Raw genomic sequence first — 27,535 nt, 5'->3', positions numbered from 1 at the left:
ATGGATACCGCCATGTGCGTTTGCTCTCCGTGTTGTACATGGCAGAGATGCTGTCCGCGGCTGTGCTCCTGCCTGTGCTGCAAGTTCCTCTTCACCTCGGAGCGCAACTGCACCTGCCTGCCCTGCCCGTACAAAGACGAGCGCAACTGCCAGTGCTGCCACTGCACCTGCTCCGAGAACCCCAACTGCCACTGGTGCTGCTGCTCCTGGGCCAACGACCCCAACTGCAAGTGCTGCTGCACGGCCAGCAGCAACCTCAAGTGCTACTACTACGAGAGCCGCTGCTGCCGCAATGCCACCATCACCTTCCGCAAGGGCCGCCTCCGGAGCATCCGCACCTCGTGAGTGCTGCGCCGCGACGCGGGCCGCCGTGGCTCCGGAAACCGGAAACCGGAAACCGGAAACGGGGGGGTGGGGGCGCCCCCGCCGACTGTGGGGACTGGGCAGGCCGGCGCTCCCGCCCCGAGTCCACCTCCTTATCTGAAAAGGAGAGCCCAAGAACTTCCTAGCAATTAATTCTAGTTACATTTTTTTTTTCTTTAGCTGCTCAGTCATGTCCGACTCTTTGAAACCCCATGGACGGTCGTCCCGGGCTCCTCTGTCCATGGGATTTTCCCAGTCAAGAAAACTGGAGTGGGTTGCCATTTCTAGGGGATCTTCTCCACCTAGGGATCCAACCCATGTCTCTGCATTGGCAGGTGGATTCTTTACCATCTAGCCACCAGGGAAATCCCTAGTTACACTTCGTCATGGTACAGATATATCACATGGTCTTTGTATGGTGACAGATGGTAGCTAGACATCGGTGGTGATCATTTGGAAATGTACAGAAATATCAAGTCACTATGTTGTGTAACAGGATCTAACATAGTGCTGTGGGTCAGTTACACTTCAAAAAGAAACAAATACAGGAAAAGAGGAGATGTGTGGTTATCAGAGGCAGAAGGTGGGGATGTGGCGTTGGATGTGAAGGTCAAAAGATACAAACTTTCAGTTATAAGATAGATAGGTACCATATGTAAAATAGATCACAGTGGGAGTTTGGCATATGATGCATGGAACCCAAAGCCAGTGCTCTGTGACAACCCAGAGGGATGGGGTGGGAAGAGAAGTGGAAGGGGGGTTCAGGAGGGAGGGGACACATCTATGCCTATGGCTGATTCATGTTGATGTATGGCAGAGGCCATCACAATACTGTAAGGTGATTATCCTCCAATTAAAATAAAATAAAAATTTTAAAAAGATAGGTACTAGGGGTATCATATACAAGAGGATAAACATAATTGATGCTTCTGTCAGTTACATATGAAAGTTGTTAGGAGAATAACTCCTAAGAGTTCTTAGCACAAGAAAAATTTTTAAATTTTTTTCCATTTCTTTCATTTTTATCTGTCGGAGAAGATGGATGGTCACTAAATTTACTGTGATAATCACTTCCTGATGTTTGTAAATCAAATTATTATGTTCTACACCTTAAACTTATACATTGTTAAATGTCAACTACATCTCAATAAAATAGAAAGGGAAAGAAGAGCTAAAAAATACTACAAATAATTTGTTTTGTACTTAATGTAACAATAAAAATATATGTTGAATGATGTTATTATTTTAAATATTTTTGTTTGCATTTCAAAATGTAGCAATAAAAATTACTTCCACTTCAAAAAAAGAATTTTGTAACACTGAAGTGTAGGTGTCCTAAACAGCCACTAACCAGTATAGACCTGAGTTCCAAACCAAGCCCCACCCTGTATGAGTGCTGAGCTCTCCTAAAACCCACCTCGCTCACCTTTACAAAATAATAATAGCTGATGCTTAGTGCAAAAACAACTTGCCAGGACCCATGTGCGTGACCCCAGGTAATCCCTGTCCCATGGCCACCACACCTATGAGGAAACTGAGCATTTAAGAGGTTGACCCAAGATCACACCACTAGTAAGATGTAGTCAGAATTTGAACCCAGAGTTTGTGTGCTTAAATTAAAATTAAATTGAAATGCTGTCTTTCAAAATGCAGCGTATGGTACCTGCAGTGATTCAGGGGGTATGAGGATTAACATCGCTTTGAAATCTGTTATGTGATATAAAAATATAAATTGCTCTTCCTCTTCCTCCTCTGAACCCTTCATATCTGCAACACTTCTTAGAAAAGCAATAGCTTCCACGGGCTGCTTTTGGCCCTGTGGCCTGAATAAATACTCCAGATGGCCATGAACTGCTGCCAGCCTTCTCTTTGTTCCTAGCCAGACGTCATTGCATTGAGAGTCTCAGTTACTCACTTAGGCATTAACCCACTGTGTCAGGCACTGAACATCCTCTTCCTGCTCTGACCACAGCAGTCTCTGTCACTTTGTCTGAGGTGGCAGAGGCACACTTCTTACAGGGGAAAGACCAAAACTCAGCCCTCTAGGATGACAGCATTTGGAAAGGCAGAAAAATGGGGGCAGGCTGGAAACCTTTCAAGGCTAGAAGAACAATCCTGTGAGCAAAGGTTCAGTGAATTCAGGGAAGGATATGCTCTCTCTCACAGGTCAGCACTTAGTAGATGCTTAGTAAAGGTTACTCTCAACTCATAGACCTCTTGCGATCTTTGCGTGAATAGAGAACCCAGGGGTTCCCAATGCAAGTCCCGAAGGTCTAAGGAGCAGAAAGTAGCTTCCACACCCCTCTCTCCTCTCAACTGCCCCATTTCCTGCAAATCAGCAATGGGGTGTCTTGGAGCCATTCCAACAAGAGGGGGATGACATTGGCTTTTGGGGGGATGCTTAGACCAGGAACTCCCAAACTTTGTTTTATATGAGAGTCACCCGGGGATCTTTACAAACTACTGATACCTGGCCCCCACCCCCAGACATTCTGATTTCATTGACTTCGGGTAGGACCTGGACATCAGGATTTGAAAAGCCTCGCCCAACCCCAGGTGATGCTACAGTGCAGAATGGCCTGGAGGGAACAAGAAAGGAAGCCAGGAGACTTGCAGGTGATATGATGGGAACCCAAGTACAAAAGGAACAGACCTAAATCTGAGAGCAGGCAGTCATTGTACAGAGGAGCAGAGGCCATTATCTCAACAAGAAGACCAGGCTGCTTGGCTTGGCAACTGTTTTGGCCTGGAATGATGGTCACTGAATGCCTGAGTCCAGGCCTGAGGCTTTCTGATGATGGTCAGAGATGCTACCACAAGTGTCAGGCAGCTTGTGCTAGGTACGTTGAGATATTCCTTCCATCTGGCCTCTCTTTTGGTGTCTGATCCCTGCCTCCCCTTTTCTTCATCACTGCTTCCTGCTCAGCATCTTCCTCATCCCACCTCACTCTGAGCTCATTCATCCCTCCTTGCCTTACTCATCTCCTTTTCCCACTTTCATTTTCACCTCCATGCCAGCTCCCTGGGCCATTAACACCTGTCTCCTCACTGCATTCTCTTTTCCTCTTCCCCCAACACCCTTGTCTCTCCCTCTCTCTTACTGAATTCTCTTGCTATCTCTCTTTATATTACACCCTGATTCTCAGAATCCCACCTTATCAAACTGGAGTAATCTATCCAGCTGCCATATGTAAAACTAGCCTGCTTCTCCAGGTGACCCCTTCAGGACCTGGGCAGGAAAAATCAGAGGCTGGGAAAGCAGAGAAGGAATGAGACTGAAAACATTGAGGCTAACAGGTTTGGATACCAGCGTCCAAATCTCCAAGAGAGAGCTTCTCAGGTGCCCAAGTCTCCATAGGGGCACTGTCACCAAAAGGCCACTCCATCCCAGCATGTTTGGGCACCTTATTTTGGGAAATCACACTTGATTGTCTGGGCTCTGAGACCTAGGTCCCTGGCTAAGGGAATGGGGAAGAAGCCAGGGGCATATAGGGACTGCAAGAAGGAAAAAGTAAAAAAAAAAACAAAAAACAAAAAAACAGGCACAATGTCAAATTCAACCCCCAGACATCACTAATACAGAGGATAAGAGAGATAAAAATAGTCACAAATTAAGTATCTTATCATACTTCCATCTAATTCACTTATTTTCACAAACTGCTTCTGCCCTGATTGTAGTTGCTTAGAATATGCACTTGAATTTTACAAGTAAGCACTTCATCCACGGTTCTTACAATATATGATATCAGTTTCAGATACTAGATAAATGTTCAACAGACACATACAGTAGAAGCATACACTTCTTGCAGACTTGACCATTGTTTTTCTCTGCTGTGGACATGGGCTAGCTAGGAGCAGAATGAAGTCATTACAGAGCACATTTATTGAATGCTTACTATGTCCAGGCAGTTAAGCACTTATCATGGATTATCCCATGGAGACTTTAAAATCCTCATGAAGGAAGTAGTATTGTGAGATTTGATTTATAAAGGAGGAAACTGAGGGTGAGAGAGGTGATGACACATCTCAATGGTGCAACTCTAAAGCAGTGCATTCCATCATGTGCAACCTTAATGGGACTTCCACCCCCATAAGCCAGAGTTGTGGTCTGATCATTAGAACACTCAAGTTCTGGGCTTGGCTGGGAGACTGACCTCTTGGTGTCCTGGGAAGAACACTTTGCCCACCCCTGTGTTCCCTCTCACACATACCAATAATAATGATGTCGGTGCCCTCTAGGTAAAACCCACGAAGAACACACCTATAGCTGGAGGACTTTGGATTTACTGTCCCACTGAAACAAGAGGGAAATACACCATGAGCAAGTGTGAGTTGTCTCAGTAAGAAGGCATCACTAAGTTATTACAGGATTTATGCTCATGGTAGGGGAGGACACAGGGGTAAATCTCCTATTGGGTATCTTAATAAATCTTGCATAGAAGAAGGAAATAACAGGGTTGAGCCTGCTATTGGTTAAGAAAAAAAGCAGCAGTCACTGCTTTTAATCAGGACAGGGGATGTTTGGTGATTTTTGTGGTTTGGACAATGTTCTTGCTTCTGAGTTCAAACATGAGGAAGTGATTTGTTTCTGCTTTGCTTCACCACAGTCCCAGAATGGCCTTGTCTGCTGCGGGTGTTCTGTGATATTATCTATGGCCAACAGAATCCCAATACCCAGCTGAAAGTGCCTGCCCCTCTGGGCTGTTTTTCTCTTGCTCAGAAATAACAACAAGCAGTTGCATATCAGGTACAGCGTCCCAAGGACTGCTCAAAGGCCATCGAGGTATTCAGTTCCATTTTCATTTTCTCAAGAAGCCCCATCAAGTGATTCTATAATGAGGAGACAGGCAGGCAGAGGTTAACTTAGATGCGTGAGCCCACCTAAAGGATGGTGGAGGCGGGTTTAGAACCAGGTTTGTCGGACAACCCATGCTCCTCCCCATCACAGCGCGCTGCGACTCAGCGATGCACCTGTTCCTTCCGAGGGGGAGAAACGGAGGCCGCCTCCTGAGTCCGCACGTTTTCTTCTCCTTGCAGCTCCAAGACGGCGCTGCACATCGGGAGCAGCGACACGCAGCTGGAGGAGGCCAAGATGCCGACGGCCAACAGCAACCTGGTCAGCCACCTGTCGTGCCCCATCTGTGGCCGCCTGCGCCTGCACTCCTTCATGCTGCCCTGCCACCACAGCCTGTGTGAGAAGTGCCTGCGGCGGCTGCAGAAGCACGCCGAGGTCACCGAGAACTTCTTCATCGTCATCTGCCCGGTGTGCAGCCGCTCACACTGCATGCCCTACAGCCACAAGATGCAGCTGCCCGAGAACTACCTGCGCGGCCGCCTCACCAAGCGCTACATGCAGGAGCACGGCTACCTCAAGTGGCGCTTCGACCGCTCCAGCGGGCCCATCGTCTGCCAGGTCTGCCGCAGCCAGCGCATCGCCTACAAGCGCTGCCTCACCTGCCGCCTCAACCTCTGCAACGAGTGCCTCAAGACTTTCCACTCGGACGTGGCCATGCAGGACCACGTGTTCGTGGACACCAGCACGGAGGACCAGGACGAGAAGATCTGCATCCACCACCCGTCCAGCCGCATCATCGAGTACTGCCGCAACGACAACGAGCTGCTCTGCGGCTTCTGTAAGACCTCCCTCCACAGCGGCCACGACACCATCAGCCTCATCGACGCCTGCTCAGAGAGGGCCGCCGCGCTCTTCAGCGCCATCGCCAAGTTCAAAGCAGGTCCTGATCCCTTGTTCTCCCTCCACTACTCCTAGTTCAGGAACTGATGGGGGAGGTGATTTGGGAGGATCTGTTTCGGAGTAGGCAATGGCACCCCCCTCCAGTACTCTTGCCTGGAAAATCCCGTGGATGGAGGAGCCTGGTAGGCTGCAGTCCATGGGGTCATGAAGAGTCGGACAAGACTGGGTGACTTCACTTTCACTTTTCACTTTCATGCATTGGAGAAAGAAATGGCAACCCACTCCAGTGTTCTTGCCTGGAGAGTCCCAGGAACGGGGGAGCCTGGTGGGCTGCCGTCTATGGGGTCGCACAGAGTCGGACACGACTGAAGCGACTTAGCAGCAGTAGCAGCAGCAGTTTAACAGAGAGCCTTAGCTCCAATCCACCTGGTGAAGGGGTCCAAGCCCCGGGAGACACTGAGCCAGGCTGCAAGTCAGTGGCCTGGTAGTCACATCTGGCAACTACTGCCAGCCATTTAACTCCCTATGCCTTGGCTTTCTCAGCTGAAAAATGGGGATAATAGTGTTACCCAGTTGCAAGTTCATGTGCCCAGCACACAGTGAGGCCAAACAAACCATCGAAATGTTGGAGTTTGAAACAGAGAAAGATTTATTGCAGGGTCATGCAAGGAGAGAGGCGGCTCCTGTCCCACCCAACTCCCGAATTCTCCAAAGGGTTTCAGCAAAGCACTTTTCTAAAGGCAGAGTAAGGGAGGGGCAAGGTTGGATGCTGCAAACTTCTTGGTGTCTATATCCTTTGTTCTCGCAGCTGTCCACCTAGATCAGGTCACCATGTTCTTGCAAAGCTGCAACAAGACAAATGTCATTCTCTGTTCTGCAACTTTTAATCTCTATATGAATGGACTCTTGAAGATCGGAGTCTTGAGAATAGGCTAGCATGTATATTTCAGGCTACAGGCAATATTCTTTTACAAAATGTGCAGAGTCAGCAGGACTAAACACAGGTTAACAAAACACAAAGGTTAAAACGAAAGGAACAGATATAATATGGAGTCAGATTTCTTCTTCCCTGTTACAACAGTAATAACTCCCTCATTAGATGCTTGTGAGGATTAAACGAGTTACTCTATCTGAAACATATAAAAACAGATCTCACACATAGTTTGTGCATAAAGATTCTATAATCTTGGTTATAATTTTCGTGACCTTGGGCCTCATATTGCTCCTTGGAGAATGAAGGAGCTTGATCTGAAGTTCTGTGAGCCTGTCTAAGATGTTTTGTCCTTAAGGATGGATTTCTTGCAGTATTTTCCCAATTTGAAGGGGAAAAGAATTAACTGATGTTGAGAGTTAACTCGATTTTAAATTCCCCCCAAGGTTGCAAACAGTAAAGTAAATGAACTGGTAGCAAATACCCAGAAATAGCTAATAATGTTCTAGTCCACAGCTTGCTATTCCTCTGCATGCCTGCTCATGGTATATGTAAATACTACATATACCATAGTTGTAGTTTCTATAAGGGAAACTGAGTCAAGTTCTCATGATGGAACCCAGTACAATGATATTTTACAGATATCAGCAAAGAGTCCAGTAATTTCTGTGTGTATATCCACCAGGGTAGACATGAGGATCTCATTGATTCTTTTAGGCTCTTTTATTCGTGGGAATATCTTCCTTGAACAGAGGCCTACTTTACCCAAGCCTTTCAGAATTGTCTAATCTTTTCAATAATCTTATAGTAACAGCATTAAAATTCCCTCCATGGATAAGACAACTGGGATTCCAAGAAGTAATTGGCACAAGGCCCCTAGTAAATGGTGACCTAGTCTCTCTGAGTCCAAAGCCTGTGTTAACTCCACAGCATTCATTTGACAACCTACTCTGCTAAACAGTGGTCAGAATCTAGAGACAGAGAGACTGACAAACAACAGCGACCACCACCACCACCTGCGGCCTGTCCCTCTAAGAGGTGGGCTAGAGTCAAGTGACCAGGATGCCCCAGATCAGCCCAGTTCCTCCCCTGTCAGATATTTCAGTGTCCACAGAAGCATTGTCTAAACAGATGACAAGGGGGCAGCTTTCCCCTGAACTGCACAGAAAGGTTCCATTGGACAGAGAGGTGGGTCAGAGACAGACCTTGCTAATTATGCCTCTCAGGACCTCTCACCATCTTATTTCAGGAACACCTTGATTTCTCAATTGCTCCATGCCTAGAAATATGGTTTGTCAGTGGACATTTATTAATTTTGGGAACAGCACCAGGCAAGCCTTTATATTATACAGGAGTCATGTTGCCAGGCCAGTGGAAGCCCCTCTTGTTCCTACAGGGTTTTCTTAAGGTGGACCCATGGCCTGAGCTTGACTGGATTCTCCAGAGCTTGGTTTAGGGAGAGAGATGCTGCATGTAGCCCGCTATGGGCCTCATGCAATCATAGAAAGCCTGGGTCTTTAACAAAGTCATGCTGGGATCATCTTCTCAAAGTCCAGGACACCTGAAAAACAAGACAATGAAGGGACATCGCTACAAATTCCAATGAGCCCAGCCATTGGGAAAGGGCCACCTTTGTGGCATATCCATTCAGATATAGAGGAAGAATTGAGCCTGTTCATCCTTGTTTAAAAAAAAAAAAAATTTTTTTTTAACCAGGGCTCAAACTTGTTCTTAAGGACTCAATTTGTTTTCAGGGAGGTGCTGTAAATCTGCATTGTTAACAGATCTCCACATAATTTAAAATCAGGTGATCTGAGAACACACTTTGAGAAGCTCTGGCTCTGAAGAGAAGGTTCGGTTTGGGTTGATGCTGTGCAGTGTCTGGCTGCTTACTGGGACCAGTGGGAAGCTTTACTAACAACTGATATATGTATCCTGTCCCCATAGAGGTATAGGCTAAGCAATGAGGATTTTTCAAAACTCTCATGTAATTCTAATGTGACACCAATGTTGAGAACCACTGGCTTAAAGGGAGCTCAGAAGTTTAGTGCCTTGCCACTCAAAGTGTGATCCAAGTCCAGCAGCATGGGAATCACTTGGGATCCTGTTAGAAATGCAGAGCCTCAGGTCCCACTCCATCAGAATCTGCATTTTTAACAAGACCCACTGAAGGCTCCCTGGATTAGATTCTAAATCTAGCTGCAGACAGTCCCACCTGGTTTCCCAAGCCTCAGCTCAGCCTGATTCACTGAGCAGGTAAAGTTAATAGGTTTCTTTCTTTTATTTTTAAGTTTCCCAGGTGATTCTGGTGCTCACAGAGGGCAGAGAAGGGCAACTGGGGCAGTTAAAAACATAAGGCTCTGGAGTTAGGCAAATAGAATTAGGGACAGGCCCTGGTTTCTACTTCCCTGGACAGTCATTTTACCTCTCTGAGCCTTGAAGTGAAGAAGTGAAGTCACTCAGTCATGTCTGACTCTTTGCGACCCCATGGACTGTAGCCTACCAGGATCCTCAGTCCAAGGAATTTTCCAGGCAAGAATACTGGAGTGAATTGCCATTTCCTTCTCCAGGGGATCTTCCCGACCCAGGGATCGAACCCAGGTCTCCCACATTGTAGGCAGATGCTTTACCATCTGAGCTACCAGCCTTAGTGTCCTCTATAAATGGAAATGATGTCTTCCTCATAGGAAGTTATATGAAATGTATAATAATATACGGATATGATTCAAGGTATGACACACAATGATGTATGGATTGGATCTATAATAAATGATTAATAAATAGTAGCTAATTTTAAATACAGTGCCTGAAAGAGACCTGGCTCTGAATTTGTTCTAAGAAGAGCTCTTGCAAAGTTGCATTTGGTGGGGGTGAGGGGGGGAGGGTGGGTAGTACTTCTGGTCTCTCCTCTCTTTTCTCCTCTCCTGGGACCCCCCCTTCCCCCTCATCAAGACATTTTTATCTTGTCTCTCTGTACTCTGCTCTACAGATACCTAACTAATCCCTAATAAAGCAAGGAATTTCCTATTCAAATATCTTTAACAGTGAGTAACTGCTGAAGAGTCAAAGGAATCAATGCATCATTAAGTGGAATTTCTGGGGCCCTAAGTCACAAGCAGGGCTTTCATGTGGGGAGGGCAGGGAGCATTTCTCAGCACCACTGCAATCATATCCTGATAGTCCCCTATCCAGCCCCCATCTGTATTGCTTCTCCATCCACCCTTCTGGGCCAGTGTGAGGAAGGAGGTGGGCAGAGGAAATGAGGGCTTCAGAAAGTAGACCAGAAAGCAACACTGCTGACATTCACCCTGAAGATGTTAGAGAACACGGCAGAATGGCTCACACTCAGCAAACACCTTTCCAGCACCCTACATATCCTAGTCATGGTGGTAACCAAGACAGTCATCGTCCTCTTTTCACAGTTTGCCAGAACACTAGGGTTTAATGCACATCATTGTCACAAAGGCCACCACCCACAGAGATCCAACTTACTGTGATCCAGGACCACATTACCAACCAAGATTTGGTCACCCCCATGGCTGAGTAAAATCTGGAAAGGATTATAGCCCATCAATTCACTGCAGAGTCAGCCTTTCCTAGAGAGGACCTTACCTCTAGAATAGGCCACAGAAGGTTGACCTGTATTCAATTTGCTGTCTAATGCCTAAAACCCTTTAAAACCAATGAAGTTGCCATTTCACAGACAGAGGTGGGCCATATGCTCACCCTGCCCTGGCATTCTCTGCACTGCAGTATCATTGGGTTGGTGCATTCCTGGAGCATCAGTGGCCTCTCATACTCATATCTGTATCCCTAGAGCTTAGAAAAGTAGATGATGTGGAACAGGTGTCCCATAAATGGTTGTTGAATGGTTGAGTAGACTTAAAACCCAAATGCCATGTCAAGGCTGCAGGATGAACTTGGTTTTCCTTGACTTGTAACAGCAGACCCTTTCTGGAAAGGAAGTGGGAGGTGGGGTAGGTAAGACAGGGAGTCCAGCTGAACCCAAGGGAGTCAAAGCCCCCAGCAGAGAAAAAGGACATGTCAAAGAGAAGCCACAGCGAAGAGGAACTTTGCTGGTTTGCCACTATTGCCTAGGGCTGGGTTTTGGTGAATGAGGCAAAGCAATATTTAGAAGTAGTCATCAGAAATTTATTTCTTCTCCCACCCCTGCAAAAGCTTAGGCTTTCACATGGGGCAAATCCATCACTTTGTGACATCACCTCTTCTCAAGTCCAGCTTGCTGACAGGTGAAGTTGAGTGAAAACTAATATCAAGGGTGGCCTTGAACTTTCACCTTTAGACCCAAGGATGTAAGAATTATTAGATAGAAGTATGCCAGGGAAGGCTGGCTATCATACCCAAGGGAAATATTAGACAAGGAGGAAGAGAAGGGTGTTTGGAGAGAGGCCAGAGTCACTTTATAAACCTATGCTAGCATCTTTCAGCCCAGCAACAAGTGGTTTCCCTCCCTTTCCACCCACTTCTTTGGAGCCCAAGTTAGTATGCTCCAGTTTGCCACTGGCTTTGATATCTGGGGAAATGAAAAATTTAACTGAAGTAACTAACTTGGTTGTTTTGCAGTCCGCTATGAAATTGATAATGACCTCATGGAATTCAATATTTTAAAAAACAGCTTTAAAGCTGACAAGGAGGTAAAGCGAAAAGAGATCAGAAATGGATTTCTCAAGCTGCGCAGCATTCTCCAGGAGAAAGAGAAAACCATCATGGAGCAGATAGAGAATCTGGAGGTGTCCAGGCAGAAGGAGATTGAAAAGTATGTGTATGTCACTACCATGAAGGTGAACGAAATGGATGGCCTGATTGCCTACTCCAAGGAGGCGCTGAAGGAGACAGGCCAAGTGGCATTCCTGCAGTCAGCCAAGATCCTGGTGGACCAGATAGAGGATGGCATCCAGAGCACTTACAGGCCCGACCCACAGCTCCGGCTACACTCCTTGAACTGCATGCCCTTGGACTTCGTTGAGCTCTCTAGTGCCATTCACGAGCTCTTCCCCACAGGACCCAAGAAGGTATGTTCCTCCGGGGACTCCCTGCCGTCCCCCTACCCTCTGCACTCAGAAATGATGATCGCCAGGAAGGTCACTTTCAGCACCCACAGCTTCGACAACCAGCAGATATACCAGCGAAGCTCCTCCTTATTGTCCTTCAATGCCCCTGCCTGTGAGAAGACCAAGATAGGTCTGGAGGCCTATGGGCGAGCCCAGTCAGCTGCACCTGCCAAGCCCACAGACGGCCTCTACACCTACTGGAGCGCAGGGGTAGAAAACCAGCCTGTGCAGAATAGCAATAGCTTCCACAACTGGTACTCATTCAACGATAGCTCTGTGCAGACTCCAGGCCCAATTGTTATCTACCAGACTCTGGTGTATCCAAGAGCTGCCAAGGTAAGAAAGGCTCTGGGCCCTGTAGGAAAGATGGGAGGGTGTGAGCTATGGCATGGAGGTGGGTAGTCAGGAAAGTTTGCACTTAGCTCATTGACCACTAGGATCTGGTCACTCAGATCTGTTCCTCTGGACTCTGTGTGGTCAGTCCATTCAAAAGGGATAAGTTCCTGAAATCTTTAGAGCTTAAGATTGACTTAAACCAAACAATATATTTAACTCATAGCCAGAAATGCATCTGAAAGCCCCAATTCCACTTCAAAGGCAGCTCTCTATTGAAAGAGACTGCAATTTGGGAACCAAAGTAATTTGAAGAGACTGCTTGAAGAGGGTAATATTTCCCAAAGGAAAGCCTGTAACAGTAGAAAGAGAACAGAAACTGGAATTAGAAAAGTGGGCTCCATGATCTATCAGCTGTGATTCCTCTAAATTGCTACTTTTTCTAAAGAAACTATCTAGACTCTTCATGATTTGGAAAGACTAGAAGGATAATCCCCAATGGAATTCCAGTTCTTATCTCCTGAGATTCCGCTTTTAGTGAGGGAGGGGTATGTATCTCTGACAGACCTCTACAACTGCCATCATTCAGCGTCAAGGGATGTGACTCTTCCTCGACTTTCTTGGCCTAACATGAACAAATAGCCCATCTTTTAACATTCCTTTCAAATCTAGCTGAATGAATCTAAATTGAATAGTTCATATAATGTTCTATTGGCATCCAGGGAGGAAAAAATATATTCTATGAGAGCATATCTTGCCTCCTCTTGGGGTCACTAGAGGGACAATTCCTAAGTCAACCCATGGCCTGCTTCCATGTAGCAGAGTCCAGCTTCTGTCCTCATGATCTGAGAACACTCACAAAGACACTTAACATCCTTGAAGCCTAAACTAGTGGTTCTCAAACATTAACGTGCACCTGGGAATCTTGTTATTTGCAGAGTCTGCTTCAGTGGGTCTCAGTGGGGCCTGAGATTCTGCACTTCTAACAGACTTCCAGATGTTGCCATTGCTACCAATTAGCAGACCACACTTCAGTATCAAAGGATCTAGAAACAAGAAAATTAAAGGGAGAACTGACCAAGCCTTAGATTTTTGTTCTCCTGAAACATCATAATCTATGTTTTGGCATTTATAATTAACTCCAAGAATGACCTTATGTTGCAAGGTAGAACATACAGAACATATCCTCCCATGGGCTGTCAGACACAAGCAAATGTATCTCTGCCCTTCACATAACAGGTTCCCACAACTAAGTAGCTGAACCTACACTTCCAAATGATACTAGATCAGCAAAACCTGCAATATATGTGACATTGTATCAGGGATTGCATTAGGTCTCATCTCCAGGCAACTCAGACCACTTGAGAGGTTGGCAAGATCTAGCTCTGGATGGGAACGACTGGTGATATCTGCCCTATACTTGGGCTTGGAGAACAGTCTCCCTATGCCACCTGTAAATGGTCCCTTGATGAATTCAAGAAAGGAATGTACACAGGAAAACTCAGTGAAGTCACTGACTCTCGAAACTGGACCTAAACCTACAGCCAGAGAGTGGTATTTGATATAAAAATATCATTTTTTATATGTTGTCACCTGAATAGGTGAAATACACCTATTTCAGGGTCATGGGATATAGTTCACACAGGAATCACAGTGCTCAGTGATACAGAAGTTGAAATCAGTGTTGGCATCTCTCTCAAGTGATGATTGACCAACAGTTCTCTTTTGCTTGGGGATATTTGTTTTTGTTTTTTTGAATTTAATTGGAGTGTAGTTGATTTACAATGATTTTTTAGTTTCAGGTTACAGCAGAGTGATTCAGTTACAAATATACATATATTCATTCTCTGTCAGATTCTTTTTCATATAGGTCATTATAGAATATCAAATACAGTTCCTTGTGCTATATAGTAGGTCCTTGTTGGTTATCTATGTTATATACAGTAGTGTGTGTGTGTTAATCCCAAGCTCCTAATTTATACCTCCACCCCTACACATTTCTCCTTTGGTAACCTTAAATTTATTGTCTCCTTTTGGCATAGGAAGTACTCTTTAAGTTAGCCTTATGAGTTGTCACTATGTATCTTAAAAATCTTAAACAGTTTTTTATAAAAACTCCATTTTATTTCTAGAAATCCCTCCTGAGGAAATGATTAAAAATGTGATGAAGATCCATGCCCCAAAGTGTTCAATGCATCATTATTAGAGTATAAAATTAGAAACAACCTAAATGTTCAACTATAGAAGGACTAAATCATTTATGCGGCAATTATTAAAATGGTGCTTTACTGAATTTTTAATGATATAGGGACATATATAAAATGTAATAAGTGAAAAAAGCAGGAATCAAAGCAATATAATCCAAATTATATAAATTTTTGTGTTTGTATTCTAAAATTGGAAAGAAATAATAATGAATTATTAACTGAACTGTGAGATTATAAGAGATGTTTATTTTCTTTCTTTCTTATACTTTTTATGTGTTTTCCAAGTTTGTATTTAAAATGAGTACATTTTGATAATCAAAAAATGTTCAAAAACTTTACACATTTATATGACTTATTAATAAGTCAAGCTTTTTACACTTCTAAAAGTGTAAATATATACAAAATAATTATAAATTAATCATACAAATTCATAGAAACTTTAAAATGTGTATACTTATAAGAGTAGTTATAAGTTTATTTTGTACACAACAACATTTTTAAATTTTTAATTGGTGGATGTTTGCTTTACAGTGTTGGTTGATTTCTGCCACATAGCGTGACTCAGCCGCAAGTATACATACATCTCCTCCCTCTTGTACCTACCTCCCACCCCACCCTCCATCCTACCCCTCTAGGTCACCACAGAGCAACTGGGCTGAGCTCCCTGTACAATAACACTTAATTTTATGAAAATGTAAATAAAATATGCAATGTTTATTTAAATATAGTTATTACAAAATATTTATATGTCAGGCACAATCTACTAATTAACATCTGTTAATATTTCTCTTCCCAAGAATTGACATTTTATGCTTTGAGTGTGAAAATACATTCTCCATTACATGAATGAGTCATTTCACCTCTTTGCGACTCTTTTGTATATAAATGAAGGGTTGAAATATATACACTTTTCAACTTCTAGTTGAAATTGCTAGATGTAACCTTTCTGAGCCTCCACTGTAAAATGCCTGCATACATGCTCAGTCACTCAGTTATGTCCGACTCTGCAACCCCATGGGCTACAGCCCACCAGGCTCCTCTGTCCATGGAATTTTCCAGGCAAGAATACTGGAGTGGGTTGCCATTTCCTACTCCCGGGGTTCTTCCTGACCCAGGGATTGAACACACATCTCTTGTGTCTCCTGCATTGGCAGGCAGGCTTTTTACCACGACACCAACTGGGAAGCCCCCACTAGAAAATGGGATAGTAAATCTATGGCTGATTCATATCAATGTATGACAAAACCCACTGAAATGTTGTGAAGTAATTAGCCTCCAACTAATAAAAAAATTTAAAAAAATAAAAAAAATAAAAAAAAAAAGAAAATGGGATAATAAAATCTCCCTCCAAGGGAGTTGTGAGGACCCCATGAGTCAGGCAATGTCTGACACAGAATCTGATGCATAACAGGTGTTCAGTAAATGGTAGACACTTTGGTTAGTGGTGTTCAGAGGGCAAGATCACCTGCACGTAGACTGATAGGAACTGAAGCCAGAGGAGCATCTGTCTGTTCTTAAAACACTTGGTAAGCATCACGTCAGGACTCATCACCCAGCCTTTCAAGACTGTTGCACAAGGTCTTCAGCAGCTAGAGGGGCTGAGTCATTTTAAACTTACCCCATGGGGTCTACAACACAGATCTTCAAAGAAAAGAAAACTGCATGGCGTGTGCTAATACCCCACTAACACATCCATTTCTTCCTAGGTTTACTGGACATGCCCAACAGAAGACGTGGACTCTTTTGAGATGGAATTCTACGAACTCATTACTTCCCCTCCTAACAATGTGCGGACAGAGCTCTGTGGACAAATTCGGGACATAATGCAGCAGAATCTGGAGCTACACAACCTGACCCCCAACACCGAGTATCTGTTTAAAGTGCGAGCCATCAATGATAACGGTCCCGGGCAATGGAGTGACATTTGCAAGGTACTGTGCGCGTTATTTCTCAGACAGATGTTCTTGGTCCACTCTGGATGCAGCTGTCAGGACGATCGTGAGATCATGGAACTCACCCTGTGCACAGGCCCCTCTACTCCCAGAAAACTTGCTTCTCAAGGGCACAGAGAGCGCCCCTGGCCTCAACCCACTTTGCCAATGAGGCCTGAGAATCGTCACTTCAGCCTGATTCAGAAAACATTCATGCCAGGTATCAGGTTAGGATGTAGAGGTCCTGAGGAAAATAAGACATAATTCTTGCCTTCAAGGAACTCAAGGTCTAGAAAACAAATTATCTTGGTGTAAGATAGACAAAAAAAAAAGTGACTCATTATCCCCAGTGGTGACTCAAGCAAAGATAGTGTATCAGATTTAACCAATATAAATATAGGACACATGCAATGAATAAATTTTTTAGTGTTAGTGTGTCCCATGCCATATTTAGGATATAATTATACTAAAAAATGTATTTGTTGTGTATCTGAAAGTCAAGTAGTTGCCAGTGAGCAAGCCAGGAAGGACTTCAAAAAAGGAAGGGATAAGATTATTCCTATCTTTTTTTATGATGCAAGGCTGGTTCTTCCTTGTATCTCCAGGGGAAATACATTCATGGGCATAATTTTATTGATATTCAAAGGAGAAAGGGAAAAAAAATGCCAAGACTGCCTAGAACTATCTTACTGTACAACCATGATGGTGCTCTTAGGAATCAGAGTAAATTATATCTTAATCAGAGATCCTTTAGAAGTAAAGAGAATAAATCCATTCCTTTTGACTTTTGAAAACAAATTTATAGTACAGAGAGAGAGGACTCTCGTGAGACCACTTGCAGGCGGGACACACACCTGGTACACAAGAAAACTGGGAAGTCATCAGTTTTTCTCAGCCTCTCCATCAATATCTCTCATTCTACTCCCTCCCACCCACGCCCTACTTCCGTCTCTGCTTCTGTCCAAATCTCCACCACTAGCCCATCATTTCTCCTCCCCTAAATTCAGCTTGCATATGGTTTTGGAGGTTTGTGGTGCAATCTGTGTGTGACCAACACAGTCTGGCTAGCTCCATGCCCTTGGACTCTGGTTAAATGTTTGCAGAAGAGAATCTGACTGGTTGCTACCTCTAGTAATAAAGGGAAGTGGGAGGAAGGGTGGGGCAGGATTGAGCTGTTGCTCCTTACACTAGAAGCAAGTCTCCCGGGGAATCAGGGGCCCTCTACTCCACCCTGATGCGCTGTTTCTGGAGCACAGCACCCCTGTGCATGCCCTCCCCCTCCATGGAGGTCAGACACTCACATGGGAAGGCAGAGTGAGTGATGAGAAATTCGCCTGGCCACTTCCCTGTTAGACCCCAGCCAGGTCCCCTGTCGCTCAGTTGCTCCACAGCCCAGTTCTTGCTGGTACCCTTCTCTCCAGAGCAAAGAACACCCACTGCTGCCGCCACATTTGACAGCATGTCCTTTTGACTATGGGTTTTTCCTTCAATCTGATTCCATCTGCCTACTCATTTTTTAGAAATTCCTCTGAAATGTCTTGCCATGAAGGGCACTCAGTAATGTTACTCATTTTTTTTTTTTTACATGTATCTTAAGTCATTTTTAGATGCAAGGAACAAAGATGTGGGTGGAGAGACCAATGAGTGTCAGCCTTCCTTAGGTAGATATTTTGTCATCCCTCTTACACTCTGAACTGCTTGAAAACAAAATTCACATTTAATTCATCTTTCTTTCTCCCACAATGCTTACCAAAGCACTGTGCATAGAGTGGATTCTTAATGGTTATTGAATGAATACACGGGTAAAAATGTGACCAAACAAATAAATATATGAAAAAATGTCTACATAAAAGAGTGAAGAAAGAAACTGATACATAAAATTAATAATTGCAAAATACTGTAAGAGGCCTTAAAGTTGTCTTGTGCTATTTTACAATCAATTGAGAAGCAACAGCCCCCTGAAACTGTTTATGCCAAGCATTTGCACTCCCTATAAGGAAAGAAAACTCATTCCAGTTTCTTTTCTTTTTAACACAATTTCTAAATAAGCAGAGCACTAATTAATAAGTTTTTCTGGAAGCTTCATTTTTATCTGACTCACAGAGCTGCAATATAGATTTTTCCTTCAGAAGTAATTCTTCCTCCTTTGTGATTATATTAGCATTCCAGGGGAAACTCAGCTTTCCTTAACATTTGTCATGATTTGCATAAGTAAAGGCTTCAATAGCAAATGAAAATAAGATGGTGTGTTTGAATGACATTTATAAAGCTTCATAAAAGTAATGACTTCAGCTCTTTCCTATAAAATCGAAATATTTTTTCCTTCGGCATCAGTGCTATGCAGGTATTCCTGAAAGGTTTCATTTAAAATGCCATAACGAGGCAGCAGAATCATTTCTTATCCAAAATACAATATTCCCATCCTTTTGTTAAGGAAGTGAAATAACATCTTTTATATTTGATTTTCATAGTCTGCGGCTTGTTGATTTTATTTTTTAGGGATTTTATTTGCAGTCTAATACATGAAGCATGAAAATTAACTTTAACACTTTTTAAAGGTCTCATTCATTGCAGGCTGACTCTGTGTCCAACACTGTATTTTCATTATCAGTGATCATCCCAACCACTCGAAGGCAGGGAGTTACTGCCTCCAGTTTACAGAAGAGGAAACTGAGGCTCAGAGAGGGAAATTGACTGGCCTTATGTAACCTGGAGTTGAGTGGGAACCTAGGTCTCATCCAAGGCAGGAAAGTTCTTTGTCCCATGTACCATAATCAGATAACAAGATGCAGTGAAGTCTGGGCAGGGTGGGCTCAGCCTCAGGGGACCTGGCCTCACACTCTGGAAGGATTCTGTCCAATCAACAGCAGTGAGTGGGACTTTTTTTTATGAGGCAAAATCATACTTCATATTGAAAGGGTACTAGACTTGAGCAGTGAGGAGAGACATCATGCTGGCCTTGCTCACCCCTCTTGGCCCCTAGTTCACAGGTGAGAGTTTCTAACATCCAAGAGCTTCACTGATGTTTGAGAAGGAATGGAGACGTGGTTTTGGATCAACCATGTACTCTGTGGCCTCCGTCCTTCCTCCTGCTCTTCCTCTAGACCTCAGGGCACCTAACGACCACTGCCCCCGTTCTCACCCCATTGTCTCCCTCTGACTTCAAATCTCCAGGGAAGTCTTTCCATGACAAATCTAACTTTCCTCTGTGCCTTAGTTTCCTATTGCTGCTATAACAAATTGGTAGCTTAAACAATACAAATTTCCCTATTAACTCACAATTCTAGGGATCAGAGATCTAAGGTGTGAGCAGGGCTTTGTGATTTCTAGAGGCTCCAGGGGAAAATTCATTTCCTTGCGTTTTCAGACTTCAAGCAGCTGCCACATTCCTCGGCTCATGGCCTCTTCCTCTGTTTTCAATGCCAGCAACTTTAGGCTGAGTCCTCACATCATCATCTCTCTGGTTCCCTTCTGCCTCTCCCTCTTCAACTTTGAAGGACTCTTGTGGTCACATTGGATCCACTTGATGATTCAGTATAATCCCTCTATCTCTCTTTTTTTTTTTTTTAATATTTACTTATTTGGCTGCACTGGGTCTTTGTTGCAGTACACAGGATCTTTGGTTACAGCATGTGGGATCTCGTTCCCTGACCAGGGATCGAACCCAGGCCCCTGCGTGGAGTCTTAGCCACTGGACCACCAGGAAGTCCTTAATCTCCCTATCTTAAAACCAGCTGACTAAAACCTTAATCCCCCCTTTGCCATGTAACAGGGCTTCCCTAGTGGCTCAGACAGTAAAGAATCTGCTTGGATTGTGGGAGACCTGGGTTAGATCCCTGGGTTGGGAATATCCCCTGGAGGAGGGCACGGCAACCCACTCCAGTGTTCTTGCCTGGAGAATCCCATGGACAGAGGAGCCTGGCGGGCTATAGTCCGTGGGGTCACAAAGAGTCGGACAGGACTGAGCGACTCAGCACACATAGCACAGACATGTAACATGACGTTCACAGGCTCCTGGAATTTGGACATGGGCATCTTTGCAGGGGAATTTATTCTGCCTACCGCATCTGACATAGACCAGATGTCCTAGATCACATCAGGTCTGGGGATAGATATTCAGGCCCCAGAATAATCACAAACTGGTACTGTTCTGTGTCATTCCCTACAGTTCTTAAGGAAATGCACCAATCCCTGTCCCCACCCATCCTCTCAAATTCCTTCTCAGTCTGTACTTGCTCCCGCCCCTCAGCTGTGCCTCACGTGTGCTCAGGAAGCGGTCCTGCCAGCTAGGCTGCGTACCCACAGGGCTGCTTCCTTCCTGCTCCGGCTGCACTTAGGCCGGAAGTCCGGCCGCAGAGCAGGGCTACCTGGCCTTCTTGGACATGTTCGGTTTCACAAAACCCTCCTTCTGGTTTTCCTTCTGTCCCTACTGCAGACACCCTGCCTTAAGGTGACACACACATCTTCAGGGGCTGGGGTTAGAGGATAATTTGAGTGACCAACACTAATACACATTCGAAATAACTACCCCGAAGCTACCCGCTCACGTACTCACAGTGACTCCATGCCCTGAAATGAAGTTGAAGTGGTTTATATGCTCTGTCTCCTTAGAATTCATTATTTTCCAAAGGGCCCCTTGATGGTTCATGTAAATAGAACCCTATTGGTTCCCTTCCTATTTTCCCTGCCAATAAGTTAGAACCCTGGAATGAGTATAATTTAGGCTCAAACCTGATCTATCATTTTTTAACTTCACACATAGAAGGTGGAATTAGTCAGATACCTCAATCCATGGTCCATTACCAACATGGGTCTATGTAAGGCCCTTTTCTTTTTGTTTGATTTTTTTGTATTAGGGGGTGCTTTTGTTCTTGAGAGCTATGTTTTATTGGGCAAAAAATCTTAGGACTTCAAGCCCTTTCTTATTTATGTATTTAATTCCTTTTGTGACTATTCCTCCCTAAATATCTGTTCCAGTATGTTTTCTGTGCATCTTGTTGCTTTTATGTGTTGTTACATGGTATGTATTGTTTTGAATGTTATTAATTTGCACAAACAGCATGGTGTTACATAACTTACTGTGTCTTACCTTTTTACTCTGAACACTGTTTTTGTGAACCACCCATGTTGTCAGGCACATTTAGCCCCTAACTCTTAACACTGCCCCATCCTTTACAATGAGCTGGTGTTCACCAGGTTTTACCTGTTTACTCAGCGGAATAGACACTCAGGTGACCTCCAATAATGCTCGGTGAACAGCCTTATTCGTATTTCGTGGGTGGGATGGGGATGTGAGACTTTCTCTGGGACATATTATTAGTTTACTAGGGTTGTCACATAAAACATTACTGACTAGTTGGCTTAAACAACAGAAATGTATTGTCTCACTGTTCTGGAAGCCAGGAGTCCAAGATCAAGGTATTGGAGGGTCTGGTTTCTTCTGAAACCCTTCCCCATGGTTTGCAGATATCTACTTTCTCCCCACCTTCTCCCTGTGAGAAAAGACTCACAGGGTCTGTTATCATTCAAGTGCACCTTGGGTGTGTCTGTGTGCCCAGACTTTCTCTTCTATAAAGATAATCACACTGGATTTGTTGTTGTTCAATCACCAAGCCAAGTCTGACTCTCTGTGACCCCAAGGACTGTGGCACACCAGGCTTCCCTGTCCTTCACTATCTCCTGGAATTTGCTCAAGCTCATGTCCGTTGAGTCAGTGATGCTATGTAACCATCTCATCCTCTGCCCTTCTCCTCTCCACCCCCTTCTCCTCCTGCCTTCAATATTTGCCAGCATCAGGGTCTTTTCCAGTGAGTCAGCTTTTCGCATCGGGTACCCAAAGTATTGGAGCTTCAGCTTCAGCATCAGTACTTCTAATGAGTATTCAGAGTTGATTTCCCTCAGGATTGACTGGTTTGATCTCCTTGCTGTCCAAGGAACTCTCAAGAGTCTTCTCCAGCACCACAATTCAAAAGCATCAATTATTTGGCATTCAACCTTCTTTATGGTCCAATTCTCACATCTGTACATGACTACTGGAAAAACAATAGCTTTGACTATATGGACCTTTGTCAGCAAAGTGATGTCTTTCCTTTTTAATACACTGTCTAGGTTTGTTAAGACCCTCCATAATGACCTCATTTTAACTTAATCAACTCTTTGAAAGTCCTGTCTCTAAACACATCACATTCTGAAATACTGGGAATAGGACTTCAACATAAAAATTTTCGAAGGACACAATTCAGCCCTTATCAGACATATACCATGAGTGAAATTGCTGGGGATAGAGTGTGTGTGTACTTGATCTGACTGGATGCATGTACATTCCATAAGGAGTGAATGAGGGGCCCTATATCCTAGACCCCACCTAGCCCATTACCATTTTGCTAGCCCGAGAGGTATAAAGAGCTGTCTCCTTATTATTTAAAATTTCATTTCACATGCTTGTTTTCAGGATTCCTTCTTCTGCAGATAGCCTGCTAAATATCATGTACTCATTCTTCCATTGCATTTTTCTTTTTCTAGATGATTTGTAGTATGACCTTATATATTCTAGATCATGATTTTAGATACTGCTAATATCTTCTCAGCTCTGACATTTGTCTACTAACTTTGTTCATTGAGTACTTCATGAAACAGCAGAAATCTTCCGTTTTGATGTGATCAGTGTCACCAGTTATTTTTTTCATGGTTTGACCTTTTGAAGTTTTGTTTAAAAAGTCCTTAAGAAGGCTTAGATCACAAAGGTAATCTTCCACATATTCTTTTATTAACTTTAGTTTCACCTTTCAAATTTAGGACTTTAATCCATCCAGAGTTCACCTTTGTGTGTAGGGCTAGGTATGTATGTTCTCCTTTTTTTGGACATTGAATGGGCCAGTTTTCCCAATATCATCTACCTAGCAATATCCTCTCCATTAGAACACGAAAAAGATGCCATATGACCTTATATTAAATTGCCATATATTTAGAGGCATTTCTCTGAGCTCTCTGCTGTATTCCATCGGTCTGTTTGCTCTTATGTCAGTACCACATTACTTGTTGATTTCAGTTTTGTGCTATGTCTTAATGAACTGCTAAGGTAAGTCTCCCTATTGTCCGTCTTTCTTTTTTAAGGTCTGTTTAGTTAATCACAGAAATGTTGTCCTTTACATGAACCATGAAAATTAATGCTTTTTAAAGGTCTCATTTATTGAAGGCCAACTCCATTTTGGAGAAAGTAAATTGAATTCCTAAAGAAAAACAAAGAAAGATAAAACAAGTAGAATTCAGTTGGGGAGGCACTGAGTCTCTAACTTTGAAACAATTAATATTTTTGTAATATTTCTGATTTTTGTTCAAATCACCTCCTGTGTGTTTTATTAAGGTTTTAAAATTCTTCTTGTAGAGGTACTACATGTTTCTGGTTAAACTATATATTTTACAGACTTGGTGTATATTATTAATGTTATTTTTATTTAATTATATTTTACAATGTATTGCTGGCTTAGGAAAAAAACTGCTGTGTTGATAGGTTAATCCTGATACCAGCAATCTCAATAATCTCTCTGAGATTATTCTGAGAGTCTATCTGTTGATTCTGCTTTTTTCCCCAAGCATAAGATCATACCAGCTATAATGATAGTTTTATCTCTTTCCTTACAATTCTTGAACACTGGTTTCTTTTTCTTTCCTTGTACCTTTGGCCAGGGCGAGTGGTCCTGTAGAAGTAAGTGGCAGCTGTAAGGTTGATGTCCTTGTCTTATTCTTATTCTTATTTCTAATCTTAATGTTTTTGCATTGAACCCTGATGGTTTTTTTATTTAGTCTTTGTGATGTATAATCTTAATTAAGTTAAGGAATGTTCTTTCTACTTTTAAATTTTTGAGAGCTTATGAAACTTTATAATTTTTTATATCATTTAAGATAATCATGTGATTTTTCTCTTCTAGGCATTAATGAAATAAATCACATTATTTTTTCTGATGTTAAACTCTAATTCATGGCATAAACCCCTCTATGATCATGATGCATTATTTTTATAATATACTTGGCTTTAGTTAGCTCATATTTTGCTTTGGAGTATTGCATCTATGATCATATATGAACCGGACCAATATTGTTTTGCTTACGTGGTTTTATCTGCTTCTGGAACCAATATTTTACTAGCTTGATAAAATGAGCTAGGAAACTATTGCTCTTTTTCTATTTTCTAAAACTACTCTTTTTCAAAATTTTGACAGAATTGATCTGGAAAGCCATCTGAGGTTTGGGGCTGGGGAAGGTCTATCAGCTATCATCTCAATGTCTTTAGTATCTCAAGTTCTCTTCTGTTTCTTCCGTCCTATTTCATCTGATCCTCCTGTTCACAGATACACCTCAGTCCCCACTGCCCCATTCACATGTCATACTCAGTCTTTATCTCTGAAGATCCTGTCCTTTAAGGCAGAATTTAAATCCTCTATTTTTATGAGTCAATTCCCAACCTGTCACAACACTGTTATTTCTTCCTCACTGCCCCCAATAGCTCTGTGTGTGTATCTTACACATTTATATAACCCTTATCAGGGTTATCTCCACGTATTATTTCCATTTTTATCTAGGTATGGGTAATCTAACACCATACATATAATCTTTATCTTGCATGAAGCCCTGTTTTCTCTAAAACTAAAAATAAATTTTGCAAAACTAGAGAGCATAATGGTAATAGTGTCTATTTTTTGTCCTTTCCCTTTGAATACAAACATAAAAATCTTACATAGACAGACTTTGTGCTTTGTATAAACATTTCTCTTCACAATCCAAACTGCACCCCCACTCCCCCCACTCCACCTCCCCCATGAGTCCTGATCCATCGAGACTGAGCTCATTGATCCTGTGCGCTGTCTATCACACCCAGATTTTGACCTCACTCCCTAAATGCCTTGTCGGTAAATGTGTATTAGGAAGGAACAGAAATGCCACCAGAGCAAGATCTGGGTAAGTCCATCACCCTCAAGGTAAGGCATAGAGCTCCACATCTAAGCTGAGTCAGTGAGACTTCTAGGAAAGTCCTGCAACCCAATGCAAGCTGCCTTTTCTAGGGAGCACTGACTATGCACTGTGGTCAGGGATAGTATGAAACATAAAAGAGAAACAGTTGGCAGATGTACAAATTATAGTTCTATTCACCTTTCATTCAATTTTCTAAGACACTTCTCTGTACCACATCCAATGTTGGCAATACAGAGATGAAAGACCGTCGTTGCCTCCACATCCCAATCAGGGTGCTCACACTCTGGTAAGAAAATGAAACACACTCGCTGATATGTGCAAATGATGAGCTGTGACCAAAACAGTTTCCAGGGGTTGGGTGGGGAGCACCCTGGGGCTACTCTCTGGTGAAACCCAACACAATAATCGGCACTCAGTCCCATGAGCTGCCTTAAAGAAGTGGGACCTTCTCTGTGAAATCCCAAACCCACCACATACTAGCTATGAGACTTTAGGAAATCTACCTGGTTATTCTGAGCCTCAGTTGTTGTTTTTGGTTTTTTTTTTGGTCTTTGAAATGGGATCGATGGCACCTGCCCCATGTGATTGTCGACATGACGAGCTAATCAGATAATGTGTGCAGTGTCTGGCCTGCTGCAGAGGCCAGGCTTCTGGGAGCTGCTGTGTCCCTTGTGGTTGGTACCAGGGCTCTCTGCTTCTGATTGCAGGTGGCAACACCAGATGGGCGTGGAAAGAACCGAGCTAAGTGGGGCCTGCTGAAGAATATCCAGACTGCCCTCCAGAAACGCTTCTGAGCATCCCTACAGAGCAGGCAGCAACCTCAGAGATGCAACACAAAGTAGACACATAGAGACACACACATATGTAAAAGTATTTTTCTCACCACATTCTTCAGTGAGGTTGTAGACGATATTTCCTGGACCTCTGAAGCATTTCAGCAGGAGTCTACTAAAAGCTAATAAAAGGAAATGCATGATGTCTTGGCTTGCTGTTTGCTCATTAAATTGAAACTAAGATACAAAACAGTCAGCAAGTCAGTATGTTTTATTATCTCTGGTCTAACCCTAGGCTCAGAATTTTATAGTGTTTTGTAAGAGGCAGCATTGGTTTAAAAAAAAAAATGTCTGTTGGACTCTATGGGAGAAAGCGAGAGTGGGATGATCTGAGAGAACAGCATCGAAACATGTATATTATCAAGTGTGAAACAGATCGCCAGTCCAGGTTGGATGCATGAGACAAGTGCTCAGGGCTGGTGCACTGGGATGACCCAGAGGGATGGGATGGGGAGGGAGGTGGGAGGGGAGATCAGAATGGGGAACACATGTAAATCCATGGCTGATTCATGTCAATGTATGGCAAAAACCACTACAATATTGTAAAGTAATTAGCCTCAAACTAATAAAAATAAATGGAAAAAAAATAAAAAATAAAATGAGAAATGGAGACTAACATTTACATAAACCTTAAGGGAATATTTTCACACACACACAAAAAAGTCACTCTCTTTGAAGTCAGGTCCCTGGGTGTGCATTCTGATCCTGGCCTAAGTAGTTCTAGTTACTAGAACTAATGTTCGGGCAAATCACTGATGGATGGGGAGGCAGAAGACGTAGGAGACACAGGTTTGATCTCTGGGTAGGGAAGATTCCCTGGAATAGGAAGTGGCAACCCACTCCAGTATTCTTGCCTGGGAAATTTCATGGACAGAGGAGCCTGGCAGGCTACAGTCTATGGGGTCACAAAGAGTCAGACATGACTAGGCACACGGCACATGTGAACATATGCCTATCACTCCCTTCCTATTCAGTCTGTTTTAATACGAAAAAGCCAATATTGTTAGAAGGCACTTCCTAATTATTGAGCCTGAACTTGCCTTCCCATAACTTTAACCCTGTGGTCTGAGGCATGCCTCAGAACCAAAAGAATGAGAGTGCTCCCTCTTCCCTTCACTCCTTCTGGTCCTCAGAGCAAAGGAGGAGCAGTAGAATGCCTGGTAGGAGGCCTCCCTGCAGTTCTTTGAAGTAAGGCAGTAA

General features: G+C 43.4%; 1 protein-coding gene across 1 annotated transcript; it reads left to right on the top strand.

Moving 5' to 3' along the window:
• Window positions 1-26,296, top strand: TRIM42 (tripartite motif containing 42). The gene is made up of 5 exons (XM_043474751.1): window positions 1-341; window positions 5,401-6,098; window positions 11,574-12,397; window positions 16,308-16,532; window positions 26,210-26,296. Exons 1-5 carry the CDS (start codon window positions 1-3, stop codon window positions 26,294-26,296), a joined length of 2,175 nt encoding a protein of 724 aa, XP_043330686.1.
• Window positions 26,297-27,535: the final 1,239 nt, after the last annotated feature.

The sequence above is a fragment of the Cervus canadensis genome, chromosome 7 (genome assembly GCF_019320065.1).
Source record: "Cervus canadensis isolate Bull #8, Minnesota chromosome 7, ASM1932006v1, whole genome shotgun sequence".
NCBI classification, from domain to species: Eukaryota; Metazoa; Chordata; class Mammalia; order Artiodactyla; family Cervidae; genus Cervus; species Cervus canadensis.
Note: the sequence above shows the minus strand (reverse complement) of the source record. Positions and strands in the feature narration are given on the sequence as shown.